At 38.3% G+C, this 19,373-nt stretch overlaps 1 protein-coding gene across 2 annotated transcripts; it reads right to left on the bottom strand.

Annotated features, from left to right (window-relative positions):
- Positions 1-406: 406 nt before the first annotated feature.
- Positions 407-17,971, bottom strand: AKIRIN2 (akirin 2). Of its 2 annotated transcripts, none has more exons than XM_088138336.1 (5): positions 17,337-17,971; positions 4,898-5,038; positions 2,460-2,609; positions 1,027-1,098; positions 407-766 (listed from the first exon to the last, which is right to left on the bottom strand). In XM_088138336.1, the coding sequence occupies exons 1-5, from the start codon at positions 17,542-17,544 to the stop codon at positions 756-758; spliced, it is 582 nt and encodes a 193-aa protein (XP_087994462.1). In that variant the 5' UTR covers positions 17,545-17,971; the 3' UTR covers positions 407-755. The 2 variants fall into 2 exon arrangements, with proteins under 2 accessions (XP_087994462.1, XP_025029850.2); XM_025174082.2 differs by lacking the exon at positions 17,337-17,971 and adding an exon at positions 16,339-16,626.
- Between the last annotated feature and the right edge of the window lie 1,402 nt (positions 17,972-19,373).

A 19,373-nucleotide genomic window follows, 5' to 3' on the forward strand; every position in this document is an offset into this window, starting at 1 on the left:
TAAACATAGAAGTTTCATTTAGTACACTCACATCTATTTTATTTGAATGATGGCAAAAATGCCACTTATATAGGTAAAAACACAGGTTAGAAGTAAATGTTTTATTCTTTCAACTAAATTCCAGTACTACAAGGGCAGTAAAACAATGATACACTGAAAAATTGCAGCAATAAACATTTGTTAAAGACTGATAGAATAAATAAAACCTACAAAAATGAGAACTTATATAAACCCATTCTTAACCCCCCAAAAAGTCATGGAATACAAAAATGCCCTCCTTCACTATTTCACAGGCAGTACTGTGGGCTATTTGCTTAGAAGTTGTCCAGGGATTACATTCTAATTTAACTGTGAATACAACTTTGCAGTGCACAGTTATGAAAACCACACTAACTTCAGTCAGAAGTGTCATTCTACACTTTTATTTACACAACCAGTTAAGGGCAGAGTTCTAGTACACCAGCTTTAATCCTTTTACTTTTCAAACTTATTAACAGAAGCCAAATTGTAATGATACAGCAAATGAGACCACTGGTATTAACAGGTAGCAAAGGTCCACATCCAGGTGGTACTGACATCAGGGAGCACTCCAAAACCAGTTGCTGCATAAGAGTGGTTGCCACTGACAAAAGCTTGAAATAACCAGTGTATACAGAGGGGGGAGAGGGAATATGGCATTGTTGCAAGTCTTTAAAGGACAGCTTGCAACAATAGAACAGGGTTTCAGGGCTGCCCACATATGCAGAAAACATGATTCATGAAACATCTGAAAAGAAAAGAAGAATCAAGTCAAGAAACAATATAACTGAAGAATTTACACAACAACTGAAACACAGCATGTATAAGAAACCCAGTTTCTTTAAAGCTATATCCCTGTGAGGGTCACCCCACTTTTGGGTGCTTCCGCTCTCAGAAAGAATAAAGAAATAATCTCCACAGTTCCACTCCACCCCATTTACCTTCTCAAACCACCAAAATCTGCCCCCAAATCTAAGATCAGCAAGGAAGATAGCTTAAAATACTTACAACTTGCAGGCTGTTCTCCATATCGTCGCATGATCTGGTCATGCGTAAACTTCACAAATGCGTCATACTGTTCTGTGATCAAGGAATATTTAAAGTAAGGTACTAAACATAAAAGCACTTCTCTACAAGACAACGCAAGGAAAAAGACCTTTCACTTTAAACAATGCATACAGAGATGGAATTTAATGTTTGGGATACACACATGAATGTGCTTGCTGAAACATGAATCTCCCTTATTCTTCTCCCTGTATGCCTTTAACATTTGTTGTGAGGGTTGTGGAATTGTACACAACCGTCACAACAAATGAGATATACAAGGACATGTCAAGGGGATGATGAATTGCCTCCCCTTGTTCCACTAATGAAAATAAACCACTGAACTCTGTTCTATCCATACTATACTAGCTCCTCCAGTATCATGACTAAACAAATGGGCATTTTTTTCCCAGTCTAGGGGCCACACCTTTTTGGATGGCCTCCAATGGTCACAAGTGACATCATGCTGCTGCAGTATTTTAATATACAGTTTTGGTTAGCACTGAACATTATTTTCTTAAGTATGCAGAACAGGCTAACAGCATATTACCAAGATTTTATTAAACTGTTTCTAATCATCTTAAGGACAAATGCTTTAAGAAATTAACTCAAATAGCATTTCTACTGTATGTAATGTATGGGGATATATGCAAATATGTCCAACTGCTGGCATAACCATTATGCCTTTCCTCCATTCCACAGGGCTAAGGACATCACTGAATAGACTAGGGGACTACAGGAGACAAGGGAAAAAGTTCTATTGCACAACTGAAACCTGCTCACATAAAATTGGATATAGCTCACACTCTCTACATACACAAAAAACAGATTCTACCCTTTTGTAACTTTATTTCAATTGGCTACAAGAGCTAAAGTAGGTGACTGGCATCCTTGTTACTAGTGAATGATACTGAAAATGTAAGGAAATTTGCGGCATATTGTAACTGTTAATGTTTCTTAACTAATATTTAGTTAAATGCTTTTCTAAGGAAATTTGAGTTAACACAGATAACGCTGATACTTACAGCATCATATCTTCTCCTTCGGCCTCATAAACTGCAATTTGTCAAGCTAAGTAAGAAGTAAGCAACCTAGAGGCCACCAAATGTTAGCTAAGAACATTCAGAATTCCTGAACATTAATCTTTGCTGTGGCTAAAAATAGTTAAAAACATCTAAAGAGCAAAATAATTTAACAATTAAGTGGTATAAATCATCCATGCTGTTTCTGCAAAGCAGAAAGGTCCTTATCTGAGGCCAGGGCAAAGCACAGTGACTGCCCAGCCAGAAAAATGTAGTCATACAACATCTTGTATCACCAGCCAAGCGTCAGGATGAACAAATCATAGTGAAAAATATAACAGCTGACATTATACATTTTGTTTGTTTTTACCATACCTGCAAGTTTTGTGGTCAAGATTTCTTCATACTCTTCACGGATTTTCTCTTCACGTTCTTTGAGCAAGCGTTCACAGATCATTCCAACTTGTCTGAGAGTAAAGAGGGGCTGTTCTTTTTTCAGTGGTGATGATGCTGCAGATGAAGTACCTTTGAAAAATTTTTCCAGAGTTAATTCAAGTATGTTTTAGAAGATTTTCTAGAAGATTAATGTAGATAACAGTTCACTTTAAAGTATTTTGAGAATCAGATTACAGCAGTAACAGCAACTTTAACTCTAATAAAAATGGCTCCATTTATAGTCCACTGATTTCAGTAGACTTTAAGTACAAGCCTCTGAATTATTGTGCATGTATTAAAATCAGTAGCTAGAACTATGGAGACAGTTTGGTGTAGTGGTTAAGGCACTGTGCTAGAGACCAGGAGAGTGTGCGTTCTAGTCCTCCCATGAAGCAGCTGGTGACCTTGGGCCAGTCGCTCTCTCTCAGCCCTAGGAAGGAGGCAATGGTGAAAAGCTTGCCAAGAAAACTGCAGGGACTAGACCAGGCAGTCACCAGGAGCCAAAAACTGACTTGAAGGCACACACACACACAGAAGTAGTTAGAACTACGGAAGCATGTCTATCAGATGTAGTAACCCAGAAACTGTAAGCTTCTAGAAACTATTTAGAAGTTTTATTTACAGTGGCTCAAAATTAATGTGACCCAGAATTCTCATGAATTCCACTCACACAATGCACCCTTGAAGGCAGGAGAAGGGAGACAGATTTCACTGATTTTTCTTTCCCCTCACAGCCCCCCTACCCCAGCTGTCTTTATTTTGTTAGATGAACACCCTGCCTTTTTGCTAGAAGTTTAAGGAGGCAAACCATGGAGTAGGTTGGGTTGGGCAAGTGACTAGCCCAAAGACAGCTTCCATGGCAGAAGGTGGACTAGAACCTGAGTCTTCCCAGTCTTAATCCAACACTTTAACCACTAGACCACCTGTTTCTCACATTTCTCCTTAAGCCAACCATGATTAGGCAGTATCATAGCAATGCTCCCAGGGAAGTGACAATGAATAGTGAGAGTTACTATTGTTAGAGTCCCTTCCAAAAATGAAAGAAGGTCCAATTCAATTGGCTTATGAACATAAAATATGGGTTATTCCAAGTCCATTTCTCATGCCAAATTCATTCAGTGAAAGATGGGAAAAGGATATAACTAAAATAAGCAGTTCATCATTAAAAATATTACTCTGAAAACCTGAAAGTTGTAAAACTTTGGAGTCACAAGTTGCACACATAGCAAGTTTGCAGAACTCCTGATTTTAGCATTCTTACACTTAATTTCCAGCTTCTTCTCTATATTTCCCTCACACTAATAGCTCTGTACGTAACATACATTTTAATGTAGTTTATACATCCAAAGCAATAATTCGATTGTCTCTTATGTTAGCCTTCCCAAGCTGAATCTTCAGATCAATCCAATTCTTTATAAACTACAACCTGGCTGTGATTAGTAAAAATGTTATTGTTCACACATATATTCTTTCCTCAGAATAGCACAGATACAAATCTAGCTGTCCATTGTTTGTTTAAGTATCGTATAACACCATTTGGGGGTTTGTGCTAACCATGGGATTTAACCTAAACAAATCATGGGTTCAACCAGTGAGACCTAACAGTTGCCCTGTAATAGTCAACTTCAACATTATTTCAATGTTTTATGGGCAAAATATAAAGTGTATCTCCTAAATAAGCTTTGAGCAACATCCAACATTATTCTATTCAACGTGCCAGTTATATTTAAAGCCCTATATGGTTTGACAAATGGACACCTACAGGACTGTCTATCGACCCAGTTTTGGCCTGAGGGAAGGAATGCTGTGAGCTCCTACTCAATGGAAGATAAAGGGTGTGAGGACTGACGATGTACTTTCTCAGTGTCTGCCCCTGTCTTTTAAACTGCTCTGCCTCCCAAGCTGAGGAATGCCCCCAACCTGCAGGCCTTCAAGTTCTTATTGCACTATGTGTATGGGTACTGATCATTCTTGGGCTGCCTTCATTAATCAGATTTGTTCATGGTTTAAATTGTTTTTGCTTGTACTGTAAGCTATCTCAAGCCCGTTCATAAGTTGAGATTCTATAAATAAAATGAAAAAAAAAAATCTCTGCTTCTCTTTTCCATTCTCCCTCTCTCTCTCTACTGTACCAGCCTACTCCCACAAGTTTGCTCTGGAAGATCTCTAACCTGGGAAGCATGGCTCAAACTGCTGGGACACAAAAACCTGCTCTGCTAGTAGTATCCATTCAGCTGGATAAACATTATTAAATTTTAGCTTAAACTCATTCTAATACCACCAATACAGCACTGTGATTCTTTTGATTCATCCTATTTAGAGAAAAACTCAATCTGATCCAAATTCGAATGCATTCCAACTTATTCTAAAATCCTCACCTGGCAAAGCTGGTCCAGAAAGGAGAAATGCTTGTGACTGTGCATCAGTAGAACAACAAGGATCTGTTTGGTGAAAGTTTTCTAGATGTCTTCTCTTCTGCATGCGTTTGTATTCCTGTTTTATATTGTACAGAATTTGCTCTAGAAAAAGGAAATGCATTCACTATGATTATGAATTATATTTCAGTGATTTCAAAACCCAAGTATGTACATACAGTCAGGTCCAGAAATATTGGGACATCGACACAATTCTAACATCTTTGGCTCTATACACCACCACAATGGATTTGGAATGAAACAAACACAATGTGCTTTAACTGCAGACTGTCAGCTTTAATTTGAGGGTATGTACATCCAACTCAGGTGAACGGTGTAGGAATTACAACAGTTTGCATATGTGCCTCCCACTTGTTAAGGGACCAAAAGTAATGGGACAGAATAATAATCATAAATCAAACTTTCCCTTTTTAATACTTGGTTGCAAATCCAATGCAGTCAATCACAGCCTGAAGCCTGGAACGCATAGACATCACCAGACGCTGGGTTTCATCCCTGGTGATGCTCTGCCAGGCCTCTACTGCAACTGTCTTCAATTCCTGCTTGTTCTTGGGGCATTTTCCCTTCAGTTTTGTCTTCAGCAAGTGAAATGCATGCTCAATGGGATTCAGGTCAGGTGACTGACTTGGCCATTGCATAACATTCCACTTCTGTCCCTTCAAAAACTCTTTGGTTGCTTTTGCAGTATGCTTTGGGTCACTGTCCATCTGTACTGTGAAGCGCCGTCCAATGAGTTCTGCAGCACTTGGCTGAATGTGAGCAGATAATATTGCCTGAAACACTGCAGAATTCATCCTGCTGCTTTTGTCAACAGTCACATCATCAATAAATACAAGAGAACCAGTTCCATTGGCAGCCATACATGCTCACGCCATGACACTACCACCACCATGCTTCACTGATGAGGTGGTACGCTTAGGATCATGAGCAGTTCCTTTCCTTCTCCATATTCTTCTCTTCCCATCACTCTGGTACAAGTTGATCTTGGTCTCATCTGTCCATAGGATGTTGTTCCAGAACTGTGAAGGCTTTTTTAGATGTCGTTTGGCAAACTCTAATCTGCCCTTCCTGTTTTTGAGGCTCACCAATGGTTTACATCTTGTGGTGAACCCTCTGTATTCACTCTGGTGAAGTCTTCTTTTGATTGTTGACTTTGACACACATACACCTACCTCCTGGAGAGTGTTCCACCAGTGCATTCCTTCTTTTTGAGAATGTTCCAAACAGTTGTTTTGGCCACGCCTAATGTTCTTGCTATCTCTCTGATGGGTTTGTTGTGTTTCTTCAGCCTAATGATGGCTTGCTTCACTGATAGTGACAGCTCTTTGGATCTCATCTTGAGAGTTGACAGCAACAGATTCCAAATGCAAATAGCACACTTGAAATGAACTCTGGGCCTTTTATCTGCACATTGTAATTGGGGTACTGAGGGAATATCACACGCCTGGCCATGGAACAGCTGAGAAGCCAATTGTCCCATTACTTTTGGTCCCTTAACAAGTGGGAGGCACATATGCAAACTGTTGTAATTCCTACACCGTTCACCTGAGTTGGATGTACATACCCTCAAATTAAAGCTGACAGTCTGCAGTTAAGGCACATTGTGTTTGTTTCATTCCAAATCCATTGTGGTGGTGTATAGAGCCAAAGATGTTAGAATTGTGTCGATGTCCCAATATTTCTGGACCTGACTGTATATTACAGTAAATCAAGTAAATTAAGGGTATACACTTGTAGATTTCCTCCTAAAAGTCATACTACAATTTCCAACCCTATTCCCCATTCAGATTCCTACAAGACACAGATGGAGATAATAGAAAATGGCATTAGGCCCACTGATAGTTTCTGATGTTCTCCACTTTTCCATAGAAAGTAGCAAGAAAATTAGATCATAACCATTAATCATGTATTCTTCCCACAACACAGCACTAGTGAAAACATAATGCATATATCTTTCCAGGTTTGGAGACTCAGAAAGGTGTAAAATGTGCTTCTTTTATTCCTGCACATATATAACATGCTTCCACAAGATAATTAGGTTACATTACTGAAACATCCACAGTTTTTGCAATAATTATTCACTGCATATGTATTAGTATCTTCAGTAAGTGCAAGCAAGTGCCATACTTACTGAAAGCCACTATGATATGCACCATTTTATCTGCTGAGAGAATTCAGCAGCATATATCTTTCTTCTCCCTTATCCAAAACAGAATGATTAGCATCCACAGAAGCAGCCACTATTCTATTATATAAGAATCTTTCTTGCCCCAAGTGACCAAACAATTATACTTTTGCAAGCCTACTGTATCTCCAAGGACATTTAACTGCTTTACAGGAAATACAGTAATGTATTTACACTGTCAGTAAATTATATATCCAGCACCAAGATTATAATAAAAAGCATTATTTTAAATTATCTATATATAAAATTAGTAACATGTTGAATGTCAACCCCTTGCAATTCACACAAAAACTCTGCCTCTCTCCAATCTACTATTTTGGAGTCTAGATGAGCAAAGACTCATGGTTGCTGGTGGGTAATATCCTTCAATTTACCAAATAACCTCCCTTGCTGGAGACTTCATCTATTCTTACAGGCATTCCCAATGGAAGCTTAGTTTAATAGTTCTCAATAACTAATTGCATAAATTTACATCCAGAGAAAATATTGAAAAGAAACAAAAACATTAGAAACAATCTTAGATGTACAATCTTCCAGCTAGGGAATCTAATCTGAGAAAACTGTGAGCCAGTATTTTACAACTGCTGCAACAATTTCTTAGGCAAACAATTTCATTCAAGGGACCACTGGTGGCTATAGTGGACATAAGGATATCCATATCAGCAACATGTGACTAGAATATACCAACTAGCCACCCTTGCTAAAATTATTAGTAACTTGGCATTTACTACTGAAGCGTACTCTGTATTTACATTGCTAAAGGCAGGAATCTTATTCTCCCTCTTAATTGTCCCGTGGTAGAGTTGCAGTTCCTCCTACCAAAAGGACTTAGCAAAAGTTACTGCAGAAAAGAAAAGCTACCAATTTGCAAGAATCTGGTTTCAACTCAACCATAAACCTGCTAAATATGCCTTCATCAAGTCATAGTCTCACAGCTTATTCCACACATCAGCCACATGAAGGATAATATAAATTTCCCTTCAGGTCAGACAAAAATCAATACCTTTTTATAAAATAAATCTATTTTATAAAATTGAAAGTAGAAAGTAGATTAAAAAGTTCTATAAACAGTTCATAAAAATGATTAGAATTAAAAAAAATCTAATTATATTCTAGTCTCCTAGGTAATATGAAGATGAGAACAGTTAACAAACTGCTCTAAAAGTGCAACGACAAAGAAAGTCAATGAATAAACAATATATGATGGAGTATACCTGGACAAGGGGGAAGAGCCTGAATATGAATTCAATGAAGATAAAGTGAAATAAAATGGTGAACAGAATACATTCCAGCAATCTTTAGCACTTGAGGAAAAAGCTTATGTCCTGAAGTATGTCATCAACTGACTTAAACCTAATCATGGCTGCAGGCCATAAAAGTCACATTTGGAGATATTTTAATGAGGGTCCTAGCACAGAAAATAGAAATGAAGCAGCAGCAAAACAAAACAAAAACCATGTATCAAAAAAATGGAACACCTTCCTTACCAAAGCAGTTAATTACCAAGAAATGAACAGAATGCACTGCAACATCTTTACAAGAAATAACAATACACCTATAACTACCAAAATAATTTCAAATGCTTAGTATATAGCTTTATCAGAGATAATCCTATGAATTTGTCCAAGATCAAAAGAAATTCAGAAGAAACTGAAGATCAGCATGTGTGGTTGCAGTATTCCATTAATATAGCAAAAGACTTTGGTGCTCTAAAAAAGGCCAACCTAGTACATGTAAAGTAACCAGTTTGCAGCTGATACCTTGAACAAAGCAGGGAAATCTAAATCTTTCACACAAGGTATTTGATGTTAGTACTTCAGTGAACTGTTGATTTATCAAAACCTAGCTAATACAAATTGCATGTGTGTTTTTCTTCTCTCTGCACCTTTCCTGTCACTCTTCTTAGTTGCTGAGGAAGGGCACAATAGCTATTGCTCTAACCACTGGTTGGCCATCTCAGTTGTTGCAGGATCCAAGTGATCCAAGATCCTTAAATCAGGATCCTTAAAAAAAAAACACCAAACTTTAAACTGGCAAGGGGAGCAAACATTGAAAGGAGTCCTCCTGAAGAAAAAAAGAATGAAAAACCTTTTCCAACTGTTTTCTCAGCTGAAGAGGACCTAACCCTAGCACTGGTTCTATAACTTAAACCACCTGAAATATGGAATTATCAGTGTCAATATTCCCAACATGGGGCTAAAAATTGCTGATGAGTTTTTAAAAAGCCATATTACTGACTGTAGTGATCTACCTTTTAATAGCAGTAGACTATCCCGCTGGTACAGAAAGAATCTGGAGTAATTCATTCAAAACACAAAGAATTTGGAATCAGAAAAAACAGTAACTCTTGTATTTCCTTTCCAGAAAAAACAGCAAATCTTGTATTACTCTTACCAAAGAGGAATATTTTATTAATAAAGACTGAAGACTATATTCACCATCCAACCTATATTTTAAGATTCTTGTCCCAAGAGGGCTGATTGTTATCTGTTTAAAAAATAAAAAAATGCTTATAAAGGTTTTGTTAAAGTAACAGTATTCTGTTTTCTGAAGAAAGGTAGTCATAATAAACATGATTATTAATACAATTTTAAAGAGAATGGCTGTTCTCCTAGTATATAATGGCAAAAATATTAACATTCAATGCCATTACTAAACTTGAGCTGATTTAACTCCTAGTGACTTCACTAATATATCAGTGCTTGGTACTAAATTCATCATTATTCACCAAATAATTATTTTATATATGACATGTATTGTCTAAAACAAAACTTTTAAAATGTTTGCATTTTTTATCAAACACCAAAAATGCATTTTCACTATAAATGAGGATATAATTTTCCTAATTAAAACACTGTGGTTTAAATTATTTACTTCAGTTTAAATAATTTAAATAATTATTTAATTCTAAATAATGATTTAATGTATTGGATTAAATCCTCCCTACTTCCTTTAGAAGACTGTTGTTAAATGTAGCTAGATAATGGGCTTATACTTAAACAATATGCATGCTCATGAAGATCTGCCAACAAAAAGGGACACATCTAGGACCTGCAAAGATAATGTCAGGAAAGCTAAAGCTTGAAATGAGTTGAGGTTAGTGAAGGATGCTAAGAACAATAACAACAAGGGCTTCTTTGAGTATCTTCAAAATAAAAGGAAAAGAATCAATGTACCAGCTGCTTAGAAAGACACAGAAATGCTGATAAATAAAAGGGAAAGCTACTTTCAGTCTTTAATAAAAAAAAAAAAAATCTGTGGTTCACCAGGAAACTGTGAGGAGCAGAATAAAGTGGCAAAGCTGAAACTTCAGTCTGATAGAAATGTTAAATTTCAAAGTAAACTGCATGTTAGATTACTAACTAGCTAATGGCCAGATCAACCTTCTGTGTTTTTTTTATATAGAATTCCTGGAGATATGGTGAAGAGCCAAATAACTAAAAACAAACATTCCTATTTTCAAAAAAATGGGGAAAGAAGAAACTGCAGACCAGTCAATCTGACACTGACGTCTTCTCATAATATGTTTATTTTTATACAGATATATCCCAGTTTTCTAGTGATTGAATGATGCAACACTGTTTCCATTTCAATAATGTAAACAGTGCCACTTCCACATTATGTCTATTATTTTGTCATCTCTAATTTCAGCTTCCTCTGACACGTAAACAACCTGACATTTTCAATGTACGTTACACTATTATTAAAAGTTTCATTATTATTTAGTAATCAGTGGACATAAAGCATCAAGGCATAATCGTTCTTCAAGACAGACGATCAAGTGCTCTTCCAGGTATAACATCCTTGAGACCGACTGCCTATTCCTGCTTCAAGTATTGTAGACAGAACTGATCTTATGAGCTGCACTCATGGTCATACTAGCAGAATAGCCAACATTCTGTTTGGCTGATTATGAATTTTAATTTTTAAGAGAAAAGAAAAGGAAAATCTAGGAAAAACAGACATATACCCCCAAATTAATGTCATTCTGATGTTTAATTAAATTAGATATCTAACAGATATATCTAAATTTCATTTTCTGAATAAAAATAAATATGGAAGATATTTAAAATGTTCTTTGGAGACAAACTGGTAAAAAATGATTTTCCAAATTGACACTAAAGTAGTGTATACTTCATGTAACAAAGGAAAATACTGTATTAACAAGTCAATTATATTTCTAACTAACTCTACTGTTTTTTAATTGTGAAATACAAGGCTTTTAACATTTGAAATAAGGCACAAGATTAGGATACAAAGTACTATATGAGGTCATACTTTATTCAACCAAACCAATTTTTAAAATGTTCTTGCAAAAGCAGTTTACTGGAACAATGTCCTAAGGTCATTTGCTCATATGACTATATGGGTTGCCAGAGGCATTTATGAATGGAAGCCAAGTCCATTAACACTGGGCCTTGGCAGTAATTATGTTATAAAGTTCTAAATATGTCCTATGATGGTTCAGTCATACATTTAAGCCATCAAATGATGAGTAGACATATGTGAAGTAGCTTAAGGAATAGTGTTAGCAAGCGAATTCAATGGTTCAAAGCCAATCGAACAACTGTGAAATATTTTGAAATAGCTATATTCTAAATAAACGTAAGCCTACATCTGGTAATTTAACAACTTTATACTGCACAAAGTGGTTCTCACTAAAATTAACATATCAAGAGTGCGCTAGGTTAGAATTCTCTTCTTGAACTTATTAATTTTATACAAGAAATGATAGTACAATTCTAGATATATTTTCATTGAAGTTCCTGAGTAAATCATAGGACTCTTCCAGGTACATACATATATGATTGTAGCTGCAATAATTAGTACTTTGTGATAAGGTTGTTTAGTCTGAAATGTAATCACATGATGGAATGAACAATCCCTACTCAGCCATCATATTCACTTGGTGGCTTTGCACTGATCATTTCTTGGCATAATTCACCTTTCAAAGTTGTTGAAGACAGTACAGCATACCCCCATTTGGCCTTCTGGAGGGAATGTAATGTACAAATGTAATAAATAAAGATACAATTCTATTAATTTGGTATTATGTTAAATGAAAACACCACCTTGAGTCTGATAATTAGGTGGCCTTACAAATCTAGCAAAATTAATCAATCAGTAGTGATTTTAGATTAAAAAGTTATTAACTGGAATGATACAGTATTCTTCACTGTCTTAAAAACCTATTTATAAACAGACCATGTGCAGCAGATGGAAACACCTAGCCAACATCAGATATCTTGAAAAAGCTACCACTGGACCTGGTTAATACTGAAATGAGAGACTACCAGGAAATTCCAGGGCTGTGAGCTAGAGCAAAAAGTCAAAGAGCATCTAAGAAGGCAACAGCAGATCACTTCCTTATTTTTAACCTCAGGCCTTGGATTAGGGTGACTGGGAAGAAGAAGCTTTTTACTGTTTTTACTTTGGGGGGCGGGGAGGCTGGCTGTTGCTTCCTCTGGATAATGCTTTCTTTTGGGATTTAGATTTTATTTTTACTGTTTCTGTATGCTAAATTGCCCAGAGTTGTTGGATTTGGACACCCCAGAAATTTGAAAAACAAATCAATCAACACATGGATGTATTCACGTAGTCACTAAAAATCAAGTACAACTTGAGGAGCTTCTACCTTTTTATAAACAGTCTAACTAGTCAAAACATAACTATAACTTCCAAACTGAGTGAAAATTGTACTTTCCTAACAGAGAAAATAATTTTCACTTGTGTGCCATGCCCACTGAACAAAAGCCTTGGTCTGAAAAAATTAAGATACGAATGTTCCTGTAGATGATGACAAATGTTGAACAGAAAATCAATATGAAGTAGAAGAAAGCCTAATTAGTATTAACAAACATAAAGCAATAGAGTTGTCCAAATAATGTTTAAAGCAATTAGATGCAACATTTATACTAAAACTTTCCTCTCTCCCCTTCCCTCATTACAATCTTTAACTGTAACAATTTTATACTCAACACAGCTGATGCTTTGTTCTTAGTTACAGAATCACAATTCCAAGGTAGATTTTATTCCTCATTTACCATGTTTGGAAAGTTTTGTTCTTTCAACAGAAAAATTCAAAGGCCTTAATCCCAGGGATGATGACACAACATTGTGCTACAGTAGAAAAGACAAATACAAGCATAACCAGTGATGTTCAAAAAAATATTCCAAAAACTGGAACTTTTCTACTCCTACTGTTATACAGATTATTTTTCCAAGAACTTTTAAGAAATGCACTTGTTTCATAAAAACAAGACAACCAGAATATAAGGAGAATAGAGTCAAATCAAAAATAATTGTTATATTTACTTGTCATACCACCTTATGCATTTACTAGGGGCTATTTCAAATATGTAAAGAATAGTCCACTTCTATAATCAGACTTTCCTGCTCTCTTTCCCCCACAAGTACTTCAAATGAAGCATCCTCCACCTTCCACAATAAAGTTGGAGTTAAGATACAGAAAAGAATCCATCAATGAACAGATGGCCCATAATCCAAATATTATAATCATGCCCATTTTTAAATAAAGCATTGATTTGTTTCAATTACTTTATCATGTCATCCTATATATTTTACTCATAGGTTAGTCCTGCTGTGTTAAAACAACTTAGCTCCAGATAAATATGCACAAAAATACTTATTTTTTCATACACAAATATTTATTTTAAAGCAGGTCTTACAACTGGGAAATAATTTATTACATATTATTTTATTTACTATCACCTACAAAGGCCCCAATAACATATGACTGGCACATCTGGAAACCACTTCCTCTTGCATGACTTGTTATCCATTGCATTCAATACCTGAGATTCTGCTGTCACTTTTGTAGGTATAGTTAGTGAGGACACGACTAGGCTTTTTCACTACAGGCACTAGTTTTATTTATTTCACAATACTTGTGGACCACAACATTCTAAACAGGCTCTGAATGGTAAATAAGTCCTGGAACTCTTCCCCAAAAGGTTCAAGTCACCTCCATCTTTTAAATTTTAAGAAGGCAGCATCTGTTAATATTTTATACTATACTTTCTATCTGCTTTAATCATATGCTTTAATCATTTTAAAACTGACCTACTTTTATTGGGGGAAGGGGTTTGTTTTATTTATTCAAATGGCGTATTGTAAATTGTTAATTAGAACTCCCAGCATTCCACACTGTTGGCAATGCTACCTGGATATCCTGGGAGTTGTGGTTCAAGTTATTTGGAAGGCCACATTTTGCTCATTGAATCTATAGGAACTGCCTTGAAATCAGTACGTGAGACAGAAATTTTCTAAAATGCTTAATCAGATCTCAACTGCAGCCACTATGAATAGTAATATACATAAACAGTGGCACCTGTGTTGTATGGGACATCTGTTTTCTATGACTTGCCCCCACTATGGAAGTATGAGGGCTAGCAATGAACTATGAAATATACTAATGGCATTTTATAACATCTATGCTTCCTCAGAGAAGCATCAAATTCTCAGAAATTACTGTTAACATTAAAGCCATGATATAACAAGGAACATCACCAAGCATCACCACACATTTCTGTAAAAAAAACTATACAGTACTCACTGAAAATTGTAAATGCAAATGTTGACACACTACCTGACAATTAAAATCTTTCTAGTGATATTGTAGTAGTGAAATACTTCACTGGGCATGAGTTAGACTAGATAACCTCCAAGACTCCTCGAACTCTTACATTCTATGATTCATTAGACAGTATCACTGTTATTCGTCCATGGCATACAAAGGTGTTTCAGGTGCAAATTCCCTGTAAGATATGTTCAGCCAAGAGAGAATGGACAGCTCTAAGCTACTTAGTGAATTTTCATAGTGGGTGCACAGCAGGATGCTTGAACTTGGATCTCCCTAGCTTTGTCCAACAGACTAAACCGCCACACTAGTTCTTGTTGGTTTAAGTATATGCCTTCCATTTAAGTATATGCTTACAGCATAAGGAACATTTTTTTATCTGATGCAAGCAGTTTTGTGAGCAGAAATGTAGGTTTTTTAATACAGATGAAAATGTATTCAGATCATATGAACACGCACTTCAAAGGAATATATCTCTGAGTGACAGATCCCTGTATAATATGAAAATTACACAATTATGTGTGTCTCTGGAATTATTGATCTCCTGTCTTAATTAGTATCTTAGAAACCTCACTATTAAATATTTAAATACTTAAATGCTGTTACTGCACAATTAACCTCTCTATATTCCATTTTAAATAGAATTGCTTAGCTTAGCCAACCATCCATTTATAACTTTGAACAGCTTTATTCTTTAATGGATTTTTCCAGGAACTACTTATGTTTCAAAAGGGTACTTTCCAATGACTGCAAGCTGTTTAATGACTTGAGATGCCTAGCTGTCCACTCCACTAAATCAATTTTAAACCCATACTTACATTAAATATTCATAAGATGGATATTTCTACTTCCAGTGAAGTCACCCACCTTGTGTTGGTATTAAGCAGTTTAACTTTATTTTTAGTTTTAACAATGGTTAGTTACTTTATAGTAATGATAGATACATAATATGTACCACTAACTCCAAAAATTGCTGAGGAAATATTCCAACACTTCCATGATCCCATTAAAATCAGCAGTAGCACATTAATTAGATGGGATACTAAATAAATGCCCAGTACCATATAGTTACTATCTACTTATCTATTCCCCTCCCTCAAATGCCAAGGAAGGATCAAATTATTTGCTTGCAGAATGTTGAAATTAGGCTAAAGTTCACACATGGCTTTAGGGATGCCAATTGCTTACCCATTTTATAGGCTGTGGTATTAACATTTCAGATTGTAACCTAGTCTCAGGGGAAAAGATTAATATCCTATACTCTGACCTTATAATTTAAAATTTCCATTAATAAAACACGCTTCAAAACCAAAAACGTTTCCAAGGTCTAAAACCCATTTCAAAAGAATTTACCATGTAATCATGTTGCTATAGTGTCACTGATTACTAATATGAAAATGCCATTTATCTCAAACAAGGCTATCAACTGATCCAAAAGCAACATTCCCAACATGCAGGCACACTGAAGACAATTATGGAGTGAGAACTGTAGCACACATGAGAATAGAAGTGCCTTCTCTTAAAACGAGATATGAAAACTGTACTAGACAAAGATCAGTTACAGATACTATGAGAAACCACAGGGCGAGGTAATCATACCATCAGAGGTGACAACACAGCAAGTCTTGATGTTGCCACTAATTTGTCGTCTCTGTGAGAGGGAAAAGATCTTCAAGGAGCCAAGATGTACCACCTTAATCATACCGTTTACCAGTATGTACAACCTATTTCCCGCACTCTAAACACACACTTTTATAAACCCATCATCACTGATCTTATCGCTTCAGGAAAGGTGGGCATTCTTGGACTTGAAATCCGAAGCGGTGGAAAAGGAATAAAAAATGCAATCCTCTCGTCCTTAGTTTGGCCCGGCCCTTGCCCAAGCGGCCTACTGTGGGTGATTGATGACAGACCTGGATCAAGTCCGCCCTCCTACGCTGCTGGACTCGGAGGAAACGGCCCTGCCATGTATGCTCAGGCAAGGCGCTGGCTCCCCGAGTTAATGGCTTCAGCAAATCGATTGCCCGCACCGGGAGGAGATAGAAGAAGGGCAGAGAGACCGAGGGAGGGCAGAGGAGGAGAATATTCCATCCTTCGCGGCGAAGAGCCCGCCTCCCTCGCGATAACTCCCCAGTTCCTCTTTCTCGCCACACAAATACCTCTCGCACCGCGCAGGCCAGCCCTCTCCCAAGGGGGCAAAAGGTGCGGTGGAAAGATACTCCCCTCCCAGCCCAGCCCGGCACAGAACAAGGCCGACAGTCCTCCCCTCCCCTCCCCTCCCCGCACATCCACCGGCGCAGCCCAAGATCAACCCCCTTCGGCGGCCTCTCCTGTATTTGCCGCTTCCCCACCCCCACCGCGGGGAGGGCGGCCATTTCCATTGTGCCGACACCGCGGCGAAAGCAAAAGGGGGGGAGGGAGGCGGCTGCTTTGGTGGAAAGGCAGAGCCGTGCCGGTTCCATTCAGGTGGAAGAAGCGGCGGCCGCTGCTCTTCCAGACTTCAGAGGCCCTCGGACCGCCCGCCCGCCCCGCCGCCCCTCTCGCTCGCCTGCCGCCCTGCCGTCCGGGACCCCACCCTGCGTCCCTCCACCCCCTACCTGTGGTGAGGCGAGTGGACACTTCCCCGAAGGGCGAAGGCTCCATGCGCAGGTATTTCTGCGGGGACGAGGCAAAGGAAGCTGAAGAGGAAGAGGCGGCGGCCGCCGCCGAGGCGGACAATGGAGTGCAGCGCCGTCGCTTCGGCGAGGCCGGGCTCAGCAAAGGGTCGAAATCTAGAGTCCGTTTTAAGGTCGCGCCGCAGGCCATGGCCGAGTCGAGCGGGGGGCGGAAGAGGAAGAGGAGGAAGAAGAAAGGGGCTCAGCAGCTGAGCCGGCCGGGCCTTTCGCACCGAAGGAGCGTCCAGAAGGACTGACAGGGGGCGGGGGAAGGGGAGAGCTTCCCGCGCTGCCGCGCCTTGTCAAACGCCGGGTCGCCACTGCTCTGCGCCGCTTCGGCTTTCTCCTGCCGGCCGCCGGCTCCGCCTGCGTCTCCAGGGAGCGGCCCGGAGCTCTGGGCCCGGCTCAGCTGGACTTGTAGGCTCCGCCCGCGGCAAATCCTCCCCGGGCCGTATCCGGGAGGGGGTCTAGGCCGGTGGGAGCGGCTTGACGGGAGGCTACCCGGCCTGGGGCCGCCGATGAAGAGCGATGACTGCGGCGGCGGCTGTCGCACGTCTCTCTGTGACTCTTCCACACCAGCAATATGGCGTCAATAACAACGCCGCTGATTCAAAAACCAGTTCTCACCAATGCGCTTGCGCGGCATGGAGGTGGTGGCCGACGTAAAGGATCAGGGGAGTTGTGGTTTCCTTTAGGACATTTTCCCCACCCTCCTCGTAAAGACGCTAAAGGGAAGCGGGAACCACAATTCCCACGGTACATTGCGTGAAAGAGTCGACTTCCGGGGTGGAATTTAAATCCCCACAGAAGACCCTGGATTTTAGGAGTGAAGGTGGTCATTTAAACGTTGGGAGTGAAGTAGGACAGAAAGAGCTTAGTCTGCGGAAATTTTAAATGGCCGATGACGTGCAGTAACGTTCTTTATAATGCTTGGCGAAGATGTAAAAGAGTGTTTCTCTCTAGCTGATTCCGAAGCACAGTACACATTTTGGAAGAAGAAAAATGAACTGAACGAAAGGCGTCCTGCAATGAATATTTCTGTTTTATAATACAGGCTTGGGATTATTGGTGATTTAATGTTCTAGACTCTTCTTCAGCTAAGATACTCACCAAGCAATATTATTTCTGAAGAGTTTTACAATTATGATTACACTTTATTAAAGTAAGAGCACAAAAGACACAATAAACTGATCAAGTCTTGATTTAATTCTACTTAGAGTATACCCATTAAAATCAATTGGAGTCAGTTAATAACTAAAGAAAAAATCCTGGATTTTAATTGATATTTTTTTAGTCCTGGAACTGGAGTTGGCCTAGGGCCTGTAGATCAGCATTCAGAATGCAGTGATCTCCCAACTCTGCTGGACTTACCACTCATCATGATTGAAATTTTGAAAAAAGTTAAAATATGTAAGTAAGTGTTACAGTATTCCATAGAGAAACAATGTTTGCTTCTTGAATGCATTGTTCTTATGAATTTATTATGTGCCAAAATTACTTGTTTTCTACTGCAGCAAAATCCTGCCATTGTTAAGTATTCATTCAATTCATGTCCATGCCCACTCCCTAAACAATCCTGGGCAGCTTACAGAGCATTAAAAAGATAGATAGATAGATAGATAGATAGATAGATAGATAGATAGATAGATAGATAGATAGATAGATAGATAGATAGATAGATCACTCACTGCTGTGTCTTTAATGATCTATCTATCATTAAAAACACACACAGCACTGAGGACAGTAATTCACATATGTCACACTAAGATGGCTCACATAGTTCCTGGCCAAACAGGTTTATTATTTGCCTCGGCTTCTTTAGGACTGAGACGTCTAATCAATTTTCAATGCCATAACTCAGTAGTTAAAAAAAAATCATGTAGTAAAATACTTGCATGATTTCCCTATTAAAGGAGTGCATTCTGCGATGCTCTAAATTATATAACCTTTTGCATGGTAGTCCCACTATAAGGACATGAC

Source organism: Python bivittatus, unplaced genomic scaffold, assembly GCF_059951505.1.
Source record: "Python bivittatus isolate LINGU-HERP-01145 unplaced genomic scaffold, Pbiv_v1 ctg000020_np1212, whole genome shotgun sequence".
NCBI lineage: Eukaryota > Metazoa > Chordata > Lepidosauria > Squamata > Pythonidae > Python > Python bivittatus.